Raw genomic sequence first — 19854 nt, 5'->3', positions numbered from 1 at the left:
TTGCAGCACATCAAATCTCTTTTTTTAGAATCTTGCTTTAGGCCTGACAGTCTCAGAGTGGACACTCTTCTACACTTTTTCAAGATGAAGATGAAGAAAAAGCATCAAAAAGTTAAATGGTAGGAAGAGGAAAACGTAGAGTGAGAACAAGATGGTTAAAAGAAACTCCGAAAAGAACAAAAAACAGGATGGTTGGGAAAAAAAGAAACAGCATGACAAAAATACAAAACTAAAATTAAGTGAAAACAGGAACCAAAGAAGGAATGTAAAACAAGATGAGAACATTAAAGAAAGAAAACAAAATTATGAACAGGTAAAAGTTAAAAATTAAAAAATATGAACAGGAAACAAAGAAGGATGAAAAAATGATATAGGAAAAAGAAGAGAAGGTTGCAAGAAAGAAACATCTAAACAGAAACAAAAAATTTAGTAAATAAAAACAGAAAAAATAGAAAAGACAAGCTGGAAGGGGAACCAAGAAGAACTGAAGAAAAAGGTCAAAAATGGAAAAAAAGAAGAGGAGACAAGGTGGTAAAAAGAAACAGAAGTGGAAGGAAACGGGATATGAACAGGAAACAACACAATAATAGAGTGGAACCAGAAATAAGTGAAGAATTCTCTTTGAAACAAAAAAGAAAAGGAACCAATGTACTTATACAAAACATTAAAAAGGAAGCAAGACAGAAGGAAAAAACTAAGAAGGAAAAAGTTCCAAAGTGGAATCAGTTAAAAAAGGATGAGGAAAAAAAAAAAAAGGAAAAGCAAGTTTGTCAAAAGAAACCAGAGGAAAAGAAAACTATGTGTTAGAACATAATGAGAAAATATGGAAGGTAAAAGAAAAGAATAGGGTGAAAAGAAACCCAGAAAATAGAGAAAAATGATGTGGAGACAGAAAATAAAGAATAGAAAGCTTAGAAAGTGGGAACAGAAAATAAGTAACAAAGAAATTAGATAGGAATAGGAAACTGAAAATAAAAAAAAATAAAAAAAGCCTAATGAAAACACAAGAAATATGTAGGAAAAGGAAACAATGAGGAAGTGTGTTAAAAAATGGAACCAAGAGGGGGAATTAGGGTCCTAAAACATTTGAGGGACTAAAAGTGAGAAAAGAACACACAGCAGGAGGATGAAACTAAAGAAACAAGAAATGAGAAGAAACAACAATCTAGAAATGAAAGCTCAAAGTAAAAAGCCAAAACTGAAACGAAACTAGATCGTGTTTGAATTTATGCCGTGCTCTCTTGTCAAGTTACTGTCAGTCTCAGAACTGTTAGTCTAAACTAAAGGAAAACTACAAATGATTGAGTTTGGATTCCTGCTTCCTTTCTAAATGTTCAAAAGAATAGGCCTGTTAGATTTTTATTTACAAGTTTTATATTTTAACAAGTCATCTATACTACCAGCTGAACACCTAAGCTCTCGTACCAAAGCCATCACTTACATTGCCCTGAGTCTCATTTTTCATATTTTATCCTTGATGCTTTAAGAGGCAAGTTCTCTGCCTAGGATGTTTCTCGCTCAGCTAGTTCAACTGGTTGAGTTCTCCCTGAAAACATCCTCCTTTGACCTCACATCACCTTCATGTTTGCTTCAGACGAGGAACAACAAGCACATTCCTGCACAGATTGAACGCGTCCAGTCGTTTATTCCTTCAACCACATGAACACAGACTGTGGAACAAGGACACGAAAAACATGGAGGCACAACATGTAGAGACCCCGCACAAAAAAAAATCAAGTTTTAAATCCCAGTGATGTCACAGGTACACTGATGCTGTCAAAATGTTTTATTGTTGCTGAGAACACACCACTTCATAGGTCTACATGCTACAGCATTGTTCCCAAAAGAACCAGGAACTGGTCAGACGGCGTTCTGCAAAAGCAGAATCTGCACACCTGTCAGGTATGAACAGCAAGCAGCGACAGCATCAGAAAGAAACAGAAAGGGATATTTGGATAATTTCAATAAAAGAATTAAAGTTATAGCTATAAAGAAACTACAATGTTCCACTCAATAAACCTAGCTCCACCCACAGAGATTTAACTCCACTCCTGGTTCTTTTTAGTAGACCGTGGGGTCAGCTAGGATGAAGAAGATCCTCACACTTTGATCTTTTCAGACTGGAAGAGCAGAGCTTCAGCATGGAAGTGTCAGGAAGAAGGCGGTGGTGTAATTATGTGCGATTATCAGCGAATGCGACTGTCGAAGAGGAGAAAAGCAGCCCCCTCGTAGTCATCGTCACATCTGATGATATCAAGAAAACACAGGACAGGTCAGTCAGAAACACAGGTGTTCTCCCGGTGTGTGTGTGTTCTGCAGCACACTCACCTGCATGGCAGCTTTCTGCAGCCACTTCTCTTTGTCTCCACCCATTTTCATGCAGGAGAACAAGTCACAAACAGCGGGCAGTACCAGGCACTCCTAAAGGGAAACAGGAAGTGACATCAGAGGACTGCTGGTCATCTATGGTTGGTGGCTCATCACAGAATGACAGAAACAGACCCCCACTCCCATTAAGTGACCTTTCTAAATGGCAAGTGAGCAGGTCAGTGCTGGTCTCCATGGTTACCTGGGCTTGACTCCTCTTCCTCAGCAGCCACTTGTCCTCGAGGTCTTCCACTGGATGAGGAGCAACTTCGGAGCCCGGGGCCTTAGGAAGAACCCAGAGCTCTGGATTCAGAGGGAACTGGAATGGAGACGAGCCAGGCGGAGCTTTGCCGGTGCTAGGGTGGAGCCACGCTTCCAAAATAGCCTGAACCTGTGAACAATGATCCATTAGTAATCAGCCAGAGACTGTGAAGCAGTAGCTCCATATTGATTGGCTGTTACCCTGTTACCTTATGTTCGTGCTCCTTGTGCTGCTGGGGGGCGGAGCTGTTCTTTGATAGCAGGACGCCGTTCTTGTCCCGCCCTTCCTGCTTCAGCAGCCAGCGGCTCAGTGCCTCCTTCCCACAGTTATCTTCACATACACACTCTGAGTAGGAGGAACACGGCTCGTTGGCCCTGCAGGTTTGCTGCAGCGGTGCAACCTGCTGTAGCCACGCCTCTACTGTGGGGACGGGGGGTGCCGAGATGGCTGGAGTAGGTCCGACTGCAGGAGGGCTCTTAAGGCACTTAAGCTGGCCCAGGTTCTCGATCTCCACAGCACTGCTGCTCTGACAGCAAGAGGTGCAGTTGGGAGTGGAGGGGCTGGCCTCAACCAGCCACTCGCTGGACACCCAGCTGTCTTGGAAGGGGCGGAGGACGCTACGCCACCGCTCTGCATCTGACAGCCCATCTGTGGCAGCGAGAGGCGGGGTGACAAGCCAGTCGTCCAGGTCCCCCTCCTCCTCAGGCACATTGAACTCGGATTCGTCAATTTTCTCGATGGAGAAAGTGGAGCTGCTGCTGCTGCTGGTGGTTCTTTCCCGACTGACCCAGTTCTGGTCCTGCAGGAGCCATGCCTCCAGGTCCAGCAACTGACCCCAGGCGTGGAGGAAGTCTGCATGAACCAGGACAGGAGAGGAAGTCTGCAAAGAGACAGCATGTCAAAACAGACTGACCAGAACCACACCGGTCCAATATGACACCTACAGATTACTCACCTTTGAGTCCTGGCCGGTTTGCAACCAATCCTGAAGGTTGCTGCTCGGCTGGTACCCAGGAAGAGAGCTGCTGCTGCTGGATGGAGTGGCTCCTTGCAGCCACTTGCTCAAAGTCGCCAGCTCTGTCTGCAAAAGAGTTCAAGTAAAGCAACCAGAGCCAGACCAAAACCAGAAACCCTTGTAGAAGAATTCTACTTACCTGCTGACTGGTAGGGGGGGGACAAAGCTGCACTGGAGCTCCATGGAGGACAGCGCTCTGATGTGACCCAGTCTCCTCCACCTGCGTACAAAACATGGTGGTCAGGATACGCCTACTGACTGCTGCAGGTCTAAGTGAGGCTCCCAGTGACTCACCTGTGCAGTGATGCTGCCGAATGAGGTGATGGCTTGCCTCAGGGAACGTGTGTCCGCGTGGAAACTCATCTCGGGCGTTTCTTCTGGAGTCAGGCTCAGGGAGGAAAACCTGCAGGAAAAACCCCAGTTAGAGCACACCTGTGCAGGTAATGGAGGGGTCAGATCACCGAGTATTGGGATGCGTGCACGCACCGCTCCATGCAGGTGCTCAGCTGCTTGCTCAGCTCGATGCTGGAGCTACTCTCCAGCTGCAGGGAGATCACGTCGAACTGCCCTCTGAGCTGCAGCACAAACACGGATCAGTGTTAGAGTCCACAGCAGCAACACCAAGGTGTGTGTGTGTGTGTGTATGGGGGGGGGGGGTCTGTTACCCGATGCAGCTGCTGCAGCTGATGTTGCAAAGTCTCTGACTTAACTTGCTCCAGCAGCTCAATCTGACCCAGTAGCCACACCTCCCTGCACCGCAGAGCCTCTTGCTGGCGGCTCACGCAGTTTTGCAGCTCAGAACGAACCTGGGGGGGAGGGGGGGGGCAAATTAGTTAGGGTGCGTCTGAACTTTCCAGAAAAAAAAAACGGAAAAAAACATCCCAAGTATGTCCTCCCTGACCCCGCCAGCAAACATTATGGGTCAAAGCAGAGATTTTTTAACCAGAGGACTCCACCTTTTTAGCAGCTCCATTTACAACAGTTATGGACTCCATATTTGTAGAACTACAAATGTGGAAACAGAACGTCCACGTGATTCTGGACAACACGAATCAGCATCTTTGCATCACAGAAGTAAAAAAATCAGAAAATGTAAAATCCTAAAAAAAAAAAAGCTGCTGGTCTGTGTGGGTTTTTGATTGACAGGTGTCTGACCATACACTGCACTTGGACAATTTGGACCTGCCCCAACATTGATTTACAAGACAGATTCGCTCAATTTCATACAGCTCAGACGGTGCTCAAATCAAACGGGTTCTGACCAGATATTCGCCTGCCTCCTTAGTTAGGGTCTGTTTCAAACAGAACCCAAAGAACTGAGCCAAACTGGATAGAAGTGATTCTCCTTCAGCCCTCTGGGTTTTAGCATGGCGAATCGTCAGCTTCTTATACAGAACAAACAACTCCCCCTGAAAAAAATGGTCAAATATGACATTTAAATTTCTATGGAATCCATATCTCACCGTTAAGGAGCCTGTCTGAACCGGGCCCAGATGCAGAGCTGTCTGGAATGGGTTGTGTGGAGGATATTTACTCTCCTTGCTTTCTTATACGGTCCTTTGACCACACCCTGCTTCCTATTTTTACAGTCCTGACTCAGCCACCTTCCTACTGTCAACACACACAGTTGCAGATGAGTGTGCACATGCAGCTTTGTTGTAGGCTCCCTGATCCATAGTTTCTATGACAACTGGTGGCCCACAAAGCTGTGGTTCTGGTACACAAATGCTGTGGTTTTAATCCACAAAGCTCTGGTTCAAGTCCGCATGAGGTGAGTCAGGGTCAGATCAAGACGGCGGCTACTAAGGGTGCTCAGTGAGGCACCCATGGCATCAACCTGTATGAAGGTGGGCCAGACTGGGCTTTACAGCCCCATTCTGTGAGGGCAATGGGGGGGGGGGGGGGGACACTCACCTCTCTGGCATTCTCCCTGAGCTGCTGCTCAGCTCTCAGTACACTGCTGATGGCGCTGTCTAGCTGCTCCTGGGCCTGCCGGCACTGCTTCAGGCCCCCCGGCACCGCTGCCATCCTGCACAGGAAGAGAACAGACAGTCAAAACAATTCTCAGCAGTATGCCGAGGTGCTGAAAGTTCCCCTTCCTTATTTAACATTAGCTTCAGATGCTTAAAAGAAATGAAATCACATAAAGGGAGCGTGGTCTCCGTGCAATTACAGTAGCTTTAAATAACCTTGCAGCTGATATAAACAGTCTAAGCATCACAACCTCTGACCTGATAGAGCGTCTCCACAAAAACTGCTCTTCAAACCAAGCCACAGCAGGGAATCAATCGGATCAAGTCAGGTTCTGGACCAGTGAAGACCTGGTCTGAGCAGATCAAACGAGCGTCTCTTGACTGCAGATGTTCCTCCAAATAGCACAAGACCAGCTGCGTGACTTAAGAAACAAACTGTCCTGTCTGACCAGGAAGTCCTTTAGAGCCAGCCCTCTTCCACCAAACTGGAACATGCAAACGCAGCAGCTCAGATAAGAAGTGTCTGCTTCTCAGCAATTCCAGCTGTGCGCGTGCAGGTGTGTGTGTGTCAACCAACCTGTTAGACGAACTAACTGAAGCTCAAACATTCAGTTCCAGATCACAATGATGAACGGCAGAGCGCAACATCTGTAGTTCAAGAGAAATAGCAGCCGCGCGGGGCTTTCCGCAGAACTGCGCGCACGAGCTCAGTTCCATGTTATGCTTACGCATATTAGGAATGAGGAAACTCCTCATCCGCCATTACTGCCTGCAGCCCGGCACGTAGGCTAAGCGCGCTAACGTACGCGCACGCAGCCCATGCCCGGCAGAGCTTCAACAGCTGATCACGCAAGCATCCGTGCGCGCACTCGCGCTGCCAACCCCTGCCTTTGGGAAAGGTGAATGGCTGCGCGTGCTTGTAGGCCTGTTAACAGCTGAGAGCTAGTTCATGCCGCCCGGAGTCCATGACGGTCTGAACCGAACCTCAACTCACAGTCCGAGTTTAATCATCGATATACAGTCAATGCAGAACCGGATAGGACTCTGTAGGCAGTTATATAACAACCACCGCCTCCCAAACACACGAACAGACACTGGCGAACACAAAATTGCTCCTATTGTGTTAGCTATTAGCCTGCCCTACACGAGGGCAACTCTCAAAAGCAACGAGAAGCCCAACCTACCGCGTGCCTTTGTTGTTGTTTTTGGCAGAAATCATCAACAGTCAGTTTTGGTTTGGTCCTGGTTCGTAAAGTCCCGAACTGAAGCCGGGGGCCCAGAGTTCGAGTCCCTACCACCGGCCGATAAGCCAGGCCAGTGACGTAATGGGGCAAAAAAAAATTCACGATGGGCGGAGTAACGCCATAGATGGACCCGAAGTTCCTGTGGAAATAAAGCCATGCTGCCACCTACTGGTGGAAATAAATGGTTCACCTGAACGCAGATGTGTAGCTGGAAAACCACAAATAAATAGCACAAAAAGTGAAATGAATGACGGCGTGACCAAATTTATGGAAGCGATTCTGTTGCATAATTAAAACTAAAAGTCAAAAGCAAAAATGCTTTATCACTTTCAAAATGAAGCTGCATTTTTTGACTCAAAATTAAAAAAAAAATTAATCCGCCAAAATGCTTTTTCATTTTCTTCTTCAACACGTATTCTGTCACTTGTTCAAAATGTTAATGAAAATGGTATTTGACATTTCATTTAAAAAAAGTTATCTGGTACATGTGTAGCAAATTTCATTTAGAAATGTATAATTTGACAATTAAAATGGATTAACAGAAATGCTTTTTAATTTTCAAAATGTAACTGCATCAAAATTACTCAAAATGAAAATGAAAAATCAATATTTCAAAATGCTTTTTCAATTCTACTTAAAAACCACTTATTCTGTGTCATAATTAAAACAAAAATGCAAAGACGTGATTGCATTTTCATTTTAACATCCACCCTGCGAACATTGTCACATTATTCAATTGGAATAAGCATTTCCAGAGGGGAGGCGGGGCGATGAGATCAGTGCTTTCTCCTTGTGTCCAGCTGCTAAGAGACACATGCTAGGAGCCATGTCAGTTCTTGTAAACTGGTGTAATGGAAATTATTTGGAGTTGAATGTGGAGAAAACCAAATAACTCATAATTGACTTTAAAAGAACCAAAGCAAAACCTCAAGCAAGCTCCAATCATGAGCAGGATATTGACATTGTTGAATGCTAAACACTTAGGCACCATGTCTGAAGTTTAAACTGAATTCTGCTGTTTTCTAGGGGGTGCTCCATGTTCTCTCCACCCCGCAGTGTGTTTCTGGAACAGATGTTGGTACAGAGCACATTGAGGAGAGCTCAGCACACCAGTTTGAGGCGACCAGATGGGAAGGAAGCAGTGGGGTCAGAGCTGGATTGATTGGGGTCAGTCTAAGAAAGTCAATGATGCAGTGATGAAGGTGAGGAGAGAAACTGAGATAAAGCAGTTTCCTTGTTGGAATTTCAACGGGCGCCAAATGTAAAAAATTCCCCTCGTGAAAATTTCGAGACACTTTCTTTCCATATATGCTTACATTTGTGTCACAGTTTGTCAGAATTTATCACAAATAAAAGCATTATCTGTGACCTAAGGGTGTGTACTTTTAGATGCCAATATATAAATATTTACAATAAACAAAAATATGAATGCAAAATAAATGCAAAATCCAAATGACAAATGTAGGGTCCCATTTAAAAAAGGGGAAATGTTACATGCATATCTAAATATCCAAATGATAAATATAAATGTAAAATTTGAATCTTGATATAAACAACAGAATGCTGCATTGGAAAAATTCATCATTCTCTTTTCAGTCAAATACAACTATTTACAGTCAGTTTACAGACACACGGGTTAAAAAAATAAATGGCGAACCTCCTGCAACTATTCTATAAATCTCAACGCTATGAGAGTTTATTTTAACATCACTCAATATTTATTCATTCGACAGGTTAGAACAAACACTTAGCTCTGACAATGACACCACCAGGATGCATTAAAGTAGTACTGGTTATTCTAAATTATTATGGAGGACCTCGGATCAGCTGGTTCCACTGCAGTTCTATGAGAAGAAGACCTAATCATAGGTTTCTTCCTGAAGGACCCGGGAATTCTATGAACCTCCTGATCCTGGTGTTATGTTCACACTTTGACTTTCCAGTACTTAAATTTAAAAAAAAAAATCAAAACAATTGAGAAGATCCAGCGGTCCTTTGCCTTCCATTTCATAATATTTCTGTTTTTGTTTAGCTCACGCACTCTTTGTCCTCGCGACTGCTCCCTCTGTTCCAGCTGTGAGAAGCCACGTGGACTGTTTTTAAAAATGTTCAATCAAAAAACACGTCTGACTGACTATGGTCAGGTCTGGCTGGTTCGTCGCTCCTCCTTCCCGTGACGTCACGTCACGTACAGCGTCGTTTTGTGTGGGCGGGGACTTGTGTGTTCCGTCCGGAAAAACAAAACAAACAGTAAAAATCTGGGAAGTTCGACAAGAACTAAGCGGAGAACGGAACCGCAGCGGTCCCTATTGAACGTCTGCACGACCGATACGAACCGCTGGCGTGAAGATGTCTACCGGCCCAGGAAGCGGAACCACGAATGCGGAACCGTGGGGCAGCTTTGATGATAACCTGATCCAGGTGAGCTAACCTGCTCCCCATTTTGGGCCGGTATCGGTACAATTTACGCTTAGCTTCTTATGTCCAGCGGAGAAACGAAGATCCTGCAGCTGCTATCATGCTAACGTTACGTAGGCCGAGTGGGCATGCGCAGTATATATGCGATCCAGATCCTAGTGTGTTTAAAGCGATATTTTTCGCAAATTAAAGAGTTAGATGCCCTGTCCGAACTAGAAAACTTTGCGTCTGTTGTTTGTAATAACAGTAAACCCATTTTAAATAAAGTTTTTTGAAATACTCAACACACCCCTCATTCATTGCTGTGGATATGTGAACTCCTAATGTGAGATCCAGTTGGTTCCGAACAGATCTCCTTTCTATGGCTCAGGAGTTTCTGCAGGATTCCTAACCTGCCATCAACCATGTAGCACTACTTGTGGGTTAGCACTATGTTTGTTTGTGCACTATGTGCGTACCTGTTAGTACTACTTCATGATAGCCTATTTATCATCATGAAGTAAACAGCAGTCATCAAACAAAGCACAAAAGTTTGTTTGGTCCTTAAACATTACATGTATGTTACACCTTTTAAACAATCATCAACATTAACCTAAAGGGACCGTGCTGACGCATTATGATTACTGTAGCCTATCCAAAGATACAATTTACACAGACACAACACTTTACAGTAACATGTTAAAATATTTAACCCATTTTCTTAACCCGTTTTTGTCCCTTTCGGAGTCACGGGGCTGCCGGAGCCTAACCCACTTGTGGGCAAAGGCAGGGGACATCCTGAACACGTCGCCAGTCACGCACACTTTAGAGTAATCAATCAATTTAGAGTAATCAATGAAGCATCTTATTGGACGGTGGGAGGAAGCCAGAGTCTCCGGAGGACCCACTTTTACCCTTAGAACTTCATTTATCCTTGGTGGCATAGATTCAACAAGGTACTGGAAACATTCCTCAGAGAGTTTGGTCCATATTGACATGACAGCATCACACAGTTGCTGCATATTTGTTGGCGGCACATCCATGATGCCAATCTCCTGTTCCACCACATCCCAAAGATTCTCTATTGGGTTAATATCTGGTGACTGTGGAAGCCATTGGAGTCCAGTGAACACATTGTCATGTTCAAGAAACCATTCTGACATGATTCCAGCTTTACAACATGGTACCTTATCCTGCTGGAAGTAACCATCAGAAGATGTTACACTGTGGTCATAAAGGGATGGACATGGTCAACAACAATGCTCAGACTGTGGCGTTTGGACAATGTTCAGTTGCTAGTAAGGGGCCTAAAGTGTGCCAAGACAGTATTCCCCACACCAATTCACAACTTTCTGGTCTCAGGGCAGACACTCTACCACATGGCAACTGAGCAGCACATATAGCTGTGAATCTTTTACTTTTTAGATCTTTATTTTCCAATCAAATCATGACTAATCATCCTAAGATTTTCTTTTGATTGCTAAACCAATCCCAAACTAGGGGTGTGATGATAAATCAATTTCTATTCCTACAATCTATCCAGATCGATCCGTCAGAGGCACGTTGTTTATTGAATCGACCTATACTGGTCTGTCAGATCAACGTCAGAAAAAATAGCTGTTTCTGCGCTCCATTCAGGGTAGCTCGGCCGTCATCGACATGGAGAACCTAGACGACACGTCGGGCTCCAGTTTTGAGGATGTTGGCGAGATGCATCAGAGGATGAGGGAGGAGGAGGAAGTGGCGGCGGAGGCGGCTGCGGCCGAGGAGGGAGACGACGGAGAATTCCTGGGCATGAAGGGTTTGAAGGGTCAGCTGGGCCGGCAGGTGGCTGATGAGGTGGGTTAGTTCTGTCTCTGTAAACTGGTTTTCTGTGTGAGGAGGGTCACCCGTCTCACACGTGCTGTCTTCAGGTGTGGCAGGCAGGAAAGCGTCAGGCCTCCAAGGCCTTCAGCCTTTATGGCAACATCGACATCCTGCGGCCGTACTTCGACGTGGAGCCGGCACAAGTGCGAAGCAGGTAGGTCGCCCTCTTCCTGTTCGCGTCACCGGTTTCTAGTTGATGCTGACGAGGCGTTTCCCTCAGGCTCCTGGAGTCCATGTTCCCCATCCGTATGATCAACTACCCTCAGGTACGCCCAGGTGCTTCTGGCAGTGTTTTGTTATGGTTGAATGTGTTCAGGTTAGGTCTCTAACTGATGATTTTTGCAGAAGATCGCTGGCGAGCTTTATGGCCCGCTGATGCTCGTCTTCACACTGGTGGCTATTCTGTTGCATGGCATGAAGACATCAGGAACCGTTATTGTAAGGATGCAAAAATGCATCAGACACCAAAGATCATAGCTCCAGTTAATTCAGCACAGCCATGAACTGCTAAAACACAGTTTTACTGTTCGTGCAGTACTCTTAAATGCTGCTGTTGTGTGTCCTGTAGAGGGAGGGCACCCTCATGGGCACGGCCATAGGGACGTGCTTCGGTTACTGGCTCGGCGTCTCCTCCTTCATCTACTTCTTGGCATATCTGGTCAACGCGCAGGTCACCATGCTGCAGATGCTTTCTCTGCTGGTCAGTGATGTTACTACATGGCGTGCTGTATGGTTGCCTGCAGTGTGACATCACTTTCTGTATCATTTCAGGGATATGGACTATTTGGCCCCTGCGTGGTTCTGCTCGTCACCTACAACGTCCACTTCCACGTCCTGTTCTACCTGCTGTGGCTGCTGATCGGAGGGTTATCCACGCTGCGCATGGTATGTCCACGTTTCCCATAAGCCCCTCTGAGGTGGGCTCCCTATCTTACTTGTGTGTGTGCTGCAGGTGGCGGTGCTGCTTTCCCGAACCGTGGGTCGGACGCCTCGGCTGCTGCTCTGTGGATCGCTGGCACTGCTGCACATGAGCTTCCTGTTTTACCTGCACTTCAGCTACCACCGGATCCTGGAAGGTCAGTAGCAACCCCACCATCAGAACCTTAGAATCACATTGCTCGAACCAGAACCAATGCACATACTTAGTTTTTTTTCTACCTTGAGAACATTTTTTTTTACAATTTTCTATTAAGTACAAAAGCAGACCCACCACCATTTCAGAACCAGAGCCTTTAAGTTTAGTCACCATCAAAACAGCTGAACCATAGATGCAGCAGAACCAGAACCTGAGTGTTTTGTGTTTTCAGGACTACTGGATTCTCTGGAAGGACCCAACTTAGCTCCTATTCAGCGAGTCCCCCGAGATGTTCCAGAACTGACACTAAACAACACCTTGCTGGGACACGGCCTGCTTGCAACTCACTGATATGTTTACTCTGAAGTTCTGTTATTGTTCTTATGTGTACAGAAAATAAACTCTAAAACCCAAAGCTGGCTGTGGGGTGGTTCTGTTCCTTAAATGGGCCTGTGTTCAGAGCCTGGAATAATCCTGGTCAGAACCAGAACTCTGAGCTCATGAGCAGAATCCAACCCAGAAACAGAATTAAGCCTTAAGCTTCTCCGTCCGTGAAAATGCCTTGATTGTGATGGGAGGGGACTTTAATGTTGCTCTGGATGGTCTGTTAGACAGGTGGCCTCCTAGAACTAATAATTCTATGGCCTCCAGTTTAATACAATTCATGAAAAAATTTCAGTTAGTAGATATATGGAGACAAAAGAATTCTAATGTAAATTCTTTTACCTGGAGCAATAAAACCCAGACCAGCTTTTCTCGTATAGACTTTTGGCTGGTTTCAAGCTGCCTTGATGAAAATCGTATAAATGTGAAAATTCTCACCACTCCTTTAACAGATCACAAAGCTATTTCAATCCAGATCTTTTTAAATCCAAACACTTGTTAGAGACATTCATACTGGAAATTAAATAACTCCATCTTGCAACATGATAATGTGTCCAAAACCGTTTGCTTACTAATTAAACGTTTCTGGCAGAAAGCTTCCTTAGAAAAACAGTTTGGCAGAAATTGGGAACTTCTAAAATTTGAATTATTTAAATATTTTAGAACATATGGAAGCTCATTTGCTAAAGTTAAAAGATTTGAAGAGGAAAGTTTAATCTCAGATATAACATCTTTAACACAAAAATCTCCTGTTGACTTGAATGAAAATGAGCAAAAACACATTTCTTTCGCCTTGAAAGACTAAATGCTAAGAATAATTCAATACAAAAATTTAATATTGATGGGAATGTTACAGATAATCCTACAAAAATAGCCAATTACTGCTCTGACCTCCACACTAAACTCTATGAATCTAAATATTGTGAAGAAACTACTAATCTCTTCTTGGAATCTCTCACAGACACCAAGGTAATTGAGTCTGATTTGAAGGAATTCTGTGATAAACCACTATTGCTACATGAAGTTATATCAGCTATTGAACACCTCAAATTAAATAAATCTCCAGGCACAGACGGCTTAACCTCTGAATTCTATAAAACATTCTCCGAAGAACTGGCTCCTTTCCTCCTTCATCTATTCCTGGAGAGCTTGAACAACAACCTCCTTCCTCCTACTTTAACCCAGGGCCTTATAACATTAATACCCAAACCTAAAAAGGATTTACTCCTCATTGACAATTGGCGTCCAATCTGCCTGCTTAACAATGATTATAAAATACTTGCCTTAATCTTCGCTGAAAGGATAAAAAAGGTTTTGGATCATATTATAGATGAGACTCAGTCTGGCTTCATGACAAATAGACACATATCAAATAATATCAGATTAGTACTTGATTTAATTGATTATTCAGATTATTGCCCCGACAAAAGCTTTATCTTTTTTCTCGACTTTTACAAAGCTTTTGACACAATTGAACACAACTTCATACTCCATGCGATAGAAAAATTTGGTTTTGGTCCATTTTTTAGAGGAGCTGTTAAAACTATGTATGCAGGAGGAAATTGCTCTATCAAACTTTATGCTGGGACCTCTCCTCGATTTTTACTAAAAAGAGGAGTCAGGCAAGGATGCCCCATTTCCCCTTATTTATTCCTCCTCTGTACCCAGCTCCTCACTGACTCTATAGAACTAGGTATTTCAATAGCAGACCACACAGTCACTATCAGCCAACTAGCTGATGATACCACCCTGTTTCTAAAAGATCATTGTCAGGTACTGTTAGCTATTAATCTGATCAATAATTTTTCCGCTGCATCTGGACTCTGTTTAAACATAAAAAAATGTGAATTATTTGCTCTTAAACACTGTGACGTCCTCTCTATCTGTAATATTCCAGTGAAAGAGTCCATCACTTACCTAGGAATTACCTTCTCTAAAGATAAAAAAGCCAGATGCCAGTTAGATTTTGACCCAATTATTAATAAAACACAGACAAAGCTGAACCAGTGGCTCCAGAGAGATTTATCATTGAGAGGCAGAGTTTTGCTAACTAAAGCTGAGGGAATTTCCCGCCTAACTATGCAGCTTAATCCCTCAATGTTGAAAAAAAAGTTCTGAAATCCATTGACAAAATTCTATTTAACTTTATTTGGAGGAACAAAAATCATTACATTAAAAAAAACTGTTTAATGAACATTTATAATAAGGGTGGTCTTAACTTTCTAGACTTCTGTACATTAAATAATACCTTTAAAATAAATTGGCTACGACATTTTATTAGGAATCCAACTTCAATCTGGAATTTCATACCAAATTACATTTTCTCTAAATTAGGAGGCATAAACTTTCTTTTATTCTGTAACTATAATGTGCAAAAGATCCCAATTAAGCTTTCTTGCTTCCATAAACAAATGTTACTTTCCTGGTCACTCATTTACAAACACAATTTTTCTCCTCACAGATACTACATATGGAACAATAAAGACATTACTTATAGACATAAATCTTTATTTTATCCATCATGGTTTATTCAAAACATCCTTTTGGTTCATCAGTTGTTTAATTCAAACAGAGCTTTAATGTCACATGAAGAATTCTGCTTCAAATATTCCATCAAAATACCAAAAACCGAATTTAACTTTGTTTTGAAAGCAATTCCTAAATGTATTATTACGTTATTCAAAAGTTCATCATTACAAAGTCCAACTTTATTACCAATTGATCCAACTAAAATAGAAGTAGGCAAAATTTGTTTTTCTTCTTCACGTAACACAAATCGCCGTATACGCTCACTCTTCCAGAAGGATTTTGTCTCCATTCCTTACGTAGTTTCTTTTTGGAATTATTTAGTTTATCATTTAGAATGGAAAAAGATTTGGAATTTACCAGCAAAATACTTTTTAACCAATAATGTGAAAGAAATCTCATTCAAACTAATATATAAATTCTATCCATCCAAACTATATCTGCAAAGGTTCAAAAAAGATATTGATGTTGCCTGCTCTTTTTGTCAAGAACACCCTGAAGATGCTGTACATTTGTTTTGGTCATGTTCCTTTTCCACCACTTTCTGGTCTAAAGTTTGTCATTTCATTTCCGCCCACATTGACCCTGACTTTTGCCTGTACTTAGAAAATGTTATGTTTAGCAACGACGCTGAAGTTGGCTTCCGATTCACAGCTTCCGATTCGCGAGGGCACTAAAGGAACATTCCGCTGCATTTTTCACGCAATGATCACCTAAAACCGGGTCCAGTTCAGAAACCGGTGGACCTGGACTGCTCAAACCTGGATTAAATTATACATTAGATACTAAAAAACATATTAAACACAGTTTCTGGTTTGTGAAAACTTCCTCTGATTTGTGAAAATGGGAAATAGGTTGATTTTTATCGAATTTTACGCAGTGAGTCCACTTGAGACCACACCCTGTTCAAAAACCGCTGGACCTGGACTGCTCAAACCTGGATTAAATTATGATTTAGATAGTAAAGAACATATTAAATGCAGTTTCTGATTTGTGAAAATGTGAAATAGGTTGATTCTTATCGAATTTTACGCACTGAGTCCACTGCAGACCAGGGGCCTCATTTATAAAACTTTGCGTAGGATTTGCGTCAGAAGTGGCGTACGGATGAAACATAGGACATGCGTACGCACAGAAATATTCGGATTTATTAAACCGTGCGCACGCAGATCCTACGCATCTTTCCCTTTATAAATCACAACCGATTCTAAATTTTTTTTTTTTTTTTTTTTTTTAACAACTTTATTGCACATTATGCCATTTTACAAGAAAGTACTTTTAGGTATGCAATCAAAAAAAAAACACAACAGCATATATCAAATAAACATCTGTAACATACAGAGGAACACGAGTAGAAATAGAAATAAGCCAGGGGGTTAAACTCTATGAAAAAATACTGAATCTATCACATACAGACAATGTTCTGATTGCTTTTTGCTTCTCTGAAATTCGAATACTGTTGATATATTTTTTTTTCCAGAATAAAGACAATATAATTTTTTTTTACCAATAATACAGAAAAATAAAATAAAATAAATACAAGACATTAAAATAAAAAATAAATTTAAAAAAAAAAAAAAGGGGGGGGGGTTACATAGACATTGTAATTAATCTTAACTTAGGGGGCTATCAAGAAGCTGTAATTTACATATGATACTTTGAAGTTCCATAGCAAGTTTGTTTTCCATGAAGTTTACAGATGAAAAAAAAGAGCAGAGTTCTTTATGAAATGTAGAAAAAAATGGTTTGATTTTAAGGAAACGGCATTTATGTATATAGAATTTACCCAAAATAATTACAACATTCAGAAGAAGTTCTGTGTTCTTGTTTTCTAAAATAAACCCAAAAATGATATCCTTAATAGAAAAGTCTGCTAAAAGTGGAATCTTGGGGAAAAGCCAATAATTTAAACTATTCCAAAAGACATCAGAATAAAAACATTCAAAGAAAAGATGCTCAGTTGTTTCAATCTCCACATGACAAAAAGAACAACAATTTTCAGGAATTCCAAACCGTTTTCTTAATAATTCCTTGGAAGGGTAAATACCTGAAAAGGTCTTAAAGTGAACTTCCTTGGCTTTAGGAGGAATGGGGAGTTTTAAATATTTAGTTCGTATTTGTTTCTTTTTTGAATGATTAAAATATTGGGTTATATAATTTGGATTTGAGATGTAGGGAAATGACGTTACATTAAAATATTCTCTGATTTGAAGGTTTGGGAGTTTGGCAGTTGCTATGTTGTGTCCATTAATCAGAAGCTTGGGGACAGTAGGATGTCTGTAGATGTCATTATGAAACATATCAGAAACTGAGCTCACAACATTTTGAGGAATGGCCTTAATAATTTTTTCAAAATCTTTTCTATTCGTTAGTGAACCATATTTAGCTGTGAAATCATCAAAAGACATGAGAGTGGCATTGTCATTAAGAAGATGCATTAAAGACCAAATTCCATTTTCAAACCATGTTGGAACAAAGATGGATTTGTTTCTGATAGTGATGTATCTGCAGTTCCATATGGGAGTGTTGTGTGGACTGTAATTGTGTTTATAAATGAGCTTCCAATACATGAGAACTTGCTGATGAAAAGACGAGAGTTGGATGGGAAGTTTCTTATTATCAAAATCACAACTGAGTAAAAATTGGATCCCTCCTAGGCTGGAAAATATTTTATTAGGAACAATGAACCAAATACTATTTTGATTCCTAATAAATGATTTTAACCAGTTTATTTTTAAGGTGCCATTAAGGCTGTTAAAGTCTATGGCTTGAAGACCTCCATCTTCATATTTTTTAGTCAGCGTACCTTGTTTAACATAGTGTGTTTTCCTTTTCCATATGAAGTTAAAATTGACTTGATTAATAGATTTGATGGCTTGTTTAGGGACACCTATAGAATAGGTGGGATATATGAATCTGGATATGCTTTCAATTTTGGTGAGGAGAATTCTACCAAAAATAGAAAGATCTCTCTGTGCCCAGTTATTCAGCAGAGTCGAACATTTCTCTAATTTGTCCCAAACATTCAGTTTTTCCAAGTCTGTTTTGTTTTTAGTTATATGCATTCCGAGGTATTTAACTGTGGATTTAATAGGGATATTATAAGCATTCAATAATGTACATGGTTTAATGGGTAAGATCTCACACTTGTTTAGGTTCAATTTGAGGCCTGAAGCTTTTGAAAAGAAGTCAATCGTTTTAAGAATCTTGGGGATGTCATGAAGATTATTAAGGAAAATTGTTGTATCGTCGGCTAGTTGGCTTATTGAAAATTCAGCATTTGCAACTGTCAGCTTACCAAAGTCAGTATGTTTGATGAGCAAAGACAGCATTTCTGCTGCTGCAATAAAAAGAAGGGGTGAAATTGGGCAACCTTGTTTTATACCTTTGCTGATGTTAAATCTGTGAGACGTCCCCTGAGGTAAACAAACAGAACTACTGGTTTCATAATAAAAAGTTTTAACTGTATTAATAAATTTGTTACCAAAACCAAAGAATTGCAGAGTTTGAAACATGAAATTATGCTCAATCATATCAAAGGCCTTGTAAAAATCTAAAAATAAAATAAAACCGTCTGTATCTATGAGATGTTCATAGTCAATCATATCCAGAACAAGACGTAAGTTATTATGAATTGAGCGACCTTTAATAAAACCGGACTGCGTTTCAGAGATTATTTGGGTTATGTCTGACTTGAATCTGTTTGAAAATATATGCGTTAGAAGCTTATAGTCAGTATTCAAAAGAGTTATAGGCCTTAAATTATCTAGAAATGTTGGGTCTTTACCCGGCTTGGGAATAAGGGTGATTACACCCTGTTTCATTGTATGTGTTAGAGACCCATTTTGAATAATTTCTTTAAACATTTCAAAAATTAAATCTTTGATATGCTCCCAAAAGAATTTATAAAAGTTACTGGTCAGTCCATCACATCCTGGAGCTTTATCCTTGGACAGACAGCTTAAAGCCTTCTCTAATTCCTGCAAAGTTATTTCTGAATCACAAGAATTTCTAAAATTGTCATCAATCTTAGGAATGAAATCTTTAATTGTCTGGAAAAAAGTATTATTATGGGATTCGGAATAAGATGACGAATACAAATTACTATAAAATGAACTTATTTCTTTAGAGATCATTTGAGGATCAGAGCATAATTGATTATTAATATGAAGTTTCTTTATAGCATTCTTCTCTTGCCTCTTCTTTTCTAGATTACAGAAATAAGAAGTACTCTTTTCACCAAGCTCCACCCATTTTGCTCGGGATCTGATGAAGGCTCCTTTGGCTTTTTTAATATAAATATCGTCAAGAGAACACTGTAAAATGCTTCTGCGTTGTTTATCATCCTCGTTGAAAACAGGCTTGGAACAAATCTGATTTAACTCAGTCAAAATTTCACTTTCTTTTTGCTTATAATGTTTTGCAATTAATTTGCTATGTTTAATGGCAGTTTGACGTACTTTGAATTTAAAGAATTCCCACTTATCAGTGTAAGATTTTAGGGTTGAATCACTATTTATTGTTTCTAATAAGTCAATAACAGCATTACAGAAAGTTTCATTAGTGAGAAGTGAAGAATTAAATTTCCAGTAGCCTCTTCCAAAGGATTTTTGGATTTGAGAGCTGACATTAAGTTCAATCAAACAGTGATCAGTAAGGGGAGCTGCTGAGATGTTAACGTCTATTTTGTTTTGTAGAAGGTTATTTGAGACTAGCCAGAAGTCAATACGAGATTTTGATGATCC

At 41.1% G+C, this 19854-nt stretch overlaps 2 protein-coding genes across 5 annotated transcripts; one reads left to right on the top strand and one right to left on the bottom strand.

Moving 5' to 3' along the window:
- Nucleotides 1-1625: 1625 nt before the first annotated feature.
- On the bottom strand, nt 1626-6954 carry ncoa4 (nuclear receptor coactivator 4). 4 transcript variants are annotated; one of them, XM_023963234.1, is made up of 12 exons: nt 6195-6395; nt 5876-6102; nt 5559-5673; nt 4310-4450; nt 4131-4219; nt 3939-4047; nt 3784-3864; nt 3585-3710; nt 2838-3509; nt 2570-2758; nt 2329-2421; nt 1626-2244 (listed from the first exon to the last, which is right to left on the bottom strand). In XM_023963234.1, the coding sequence occupies exons 3-12, from the start codon at nt 5670-5672 to the stop codon at nt 2239-2241; spliced, it is 1620 nt and encodes a 539-aa protein (XP_023819002.1). In that variant the 5' UTR covers nt 5673; nt 5876-6102; nt 6195-6395; the 3' UTR covers nt 1626-2238. The 4 variants fall into 4 exon arrangements, with proteins under 4 accessions (XP_023819002.1, XP_023819000.1, XP_023819001.1 ...); XM_023963232.1 differs by lacking the exons at nt 5876-6102; nt 6195-6395 and adding an exon at nt 6802-6954; XM_023963233.1 differs by having other exon boundaries at nt 5876-6377.
- Nucleotides 6955-9041: 2087 nt separating this feature from the next.
- yipf3 (Yip1 domain family member 3) lies at nt 9042-12614 on the top strand. Its single transcript, XM_004077023.4, has 9 exons — nt 9042-9282; nt 10897-11097; nt 11172-11278; nt 11345-11390; nt 11470-11562; nt 11693-11824; nt 11896-12009; nt 12077-12200; nt 12432-12614. Exons 1-9 carry the CDS (start codon nt 9211-9213, stop codon nt 12548-12550), a joined length of 1008 nt encoding a protein of 335 aa, XP_004077071.1. The 5' UTR covers nt 9042-9210; the 3' UTR covers nt 12551-12614.
- Nucleotides 12615-19854: the final 7240 nt, after the last annotated feature.

This window comes from Oryzias latipes, chromosome 15 (assembly GCF_002234675.1).
Source record: "Oryzias latipes chromosome 15, ASM223467v1".
Classification (NCBI taxonomy): Eukaryota; Metazoa; Chordata; class Actinopteri; order Beloniformes; family Adrianichthyidae; genus Oryzias; species Oryzias latipes.
This window is presented reverse-complemented; position numbering and strand designations above follow the sequence as displayed.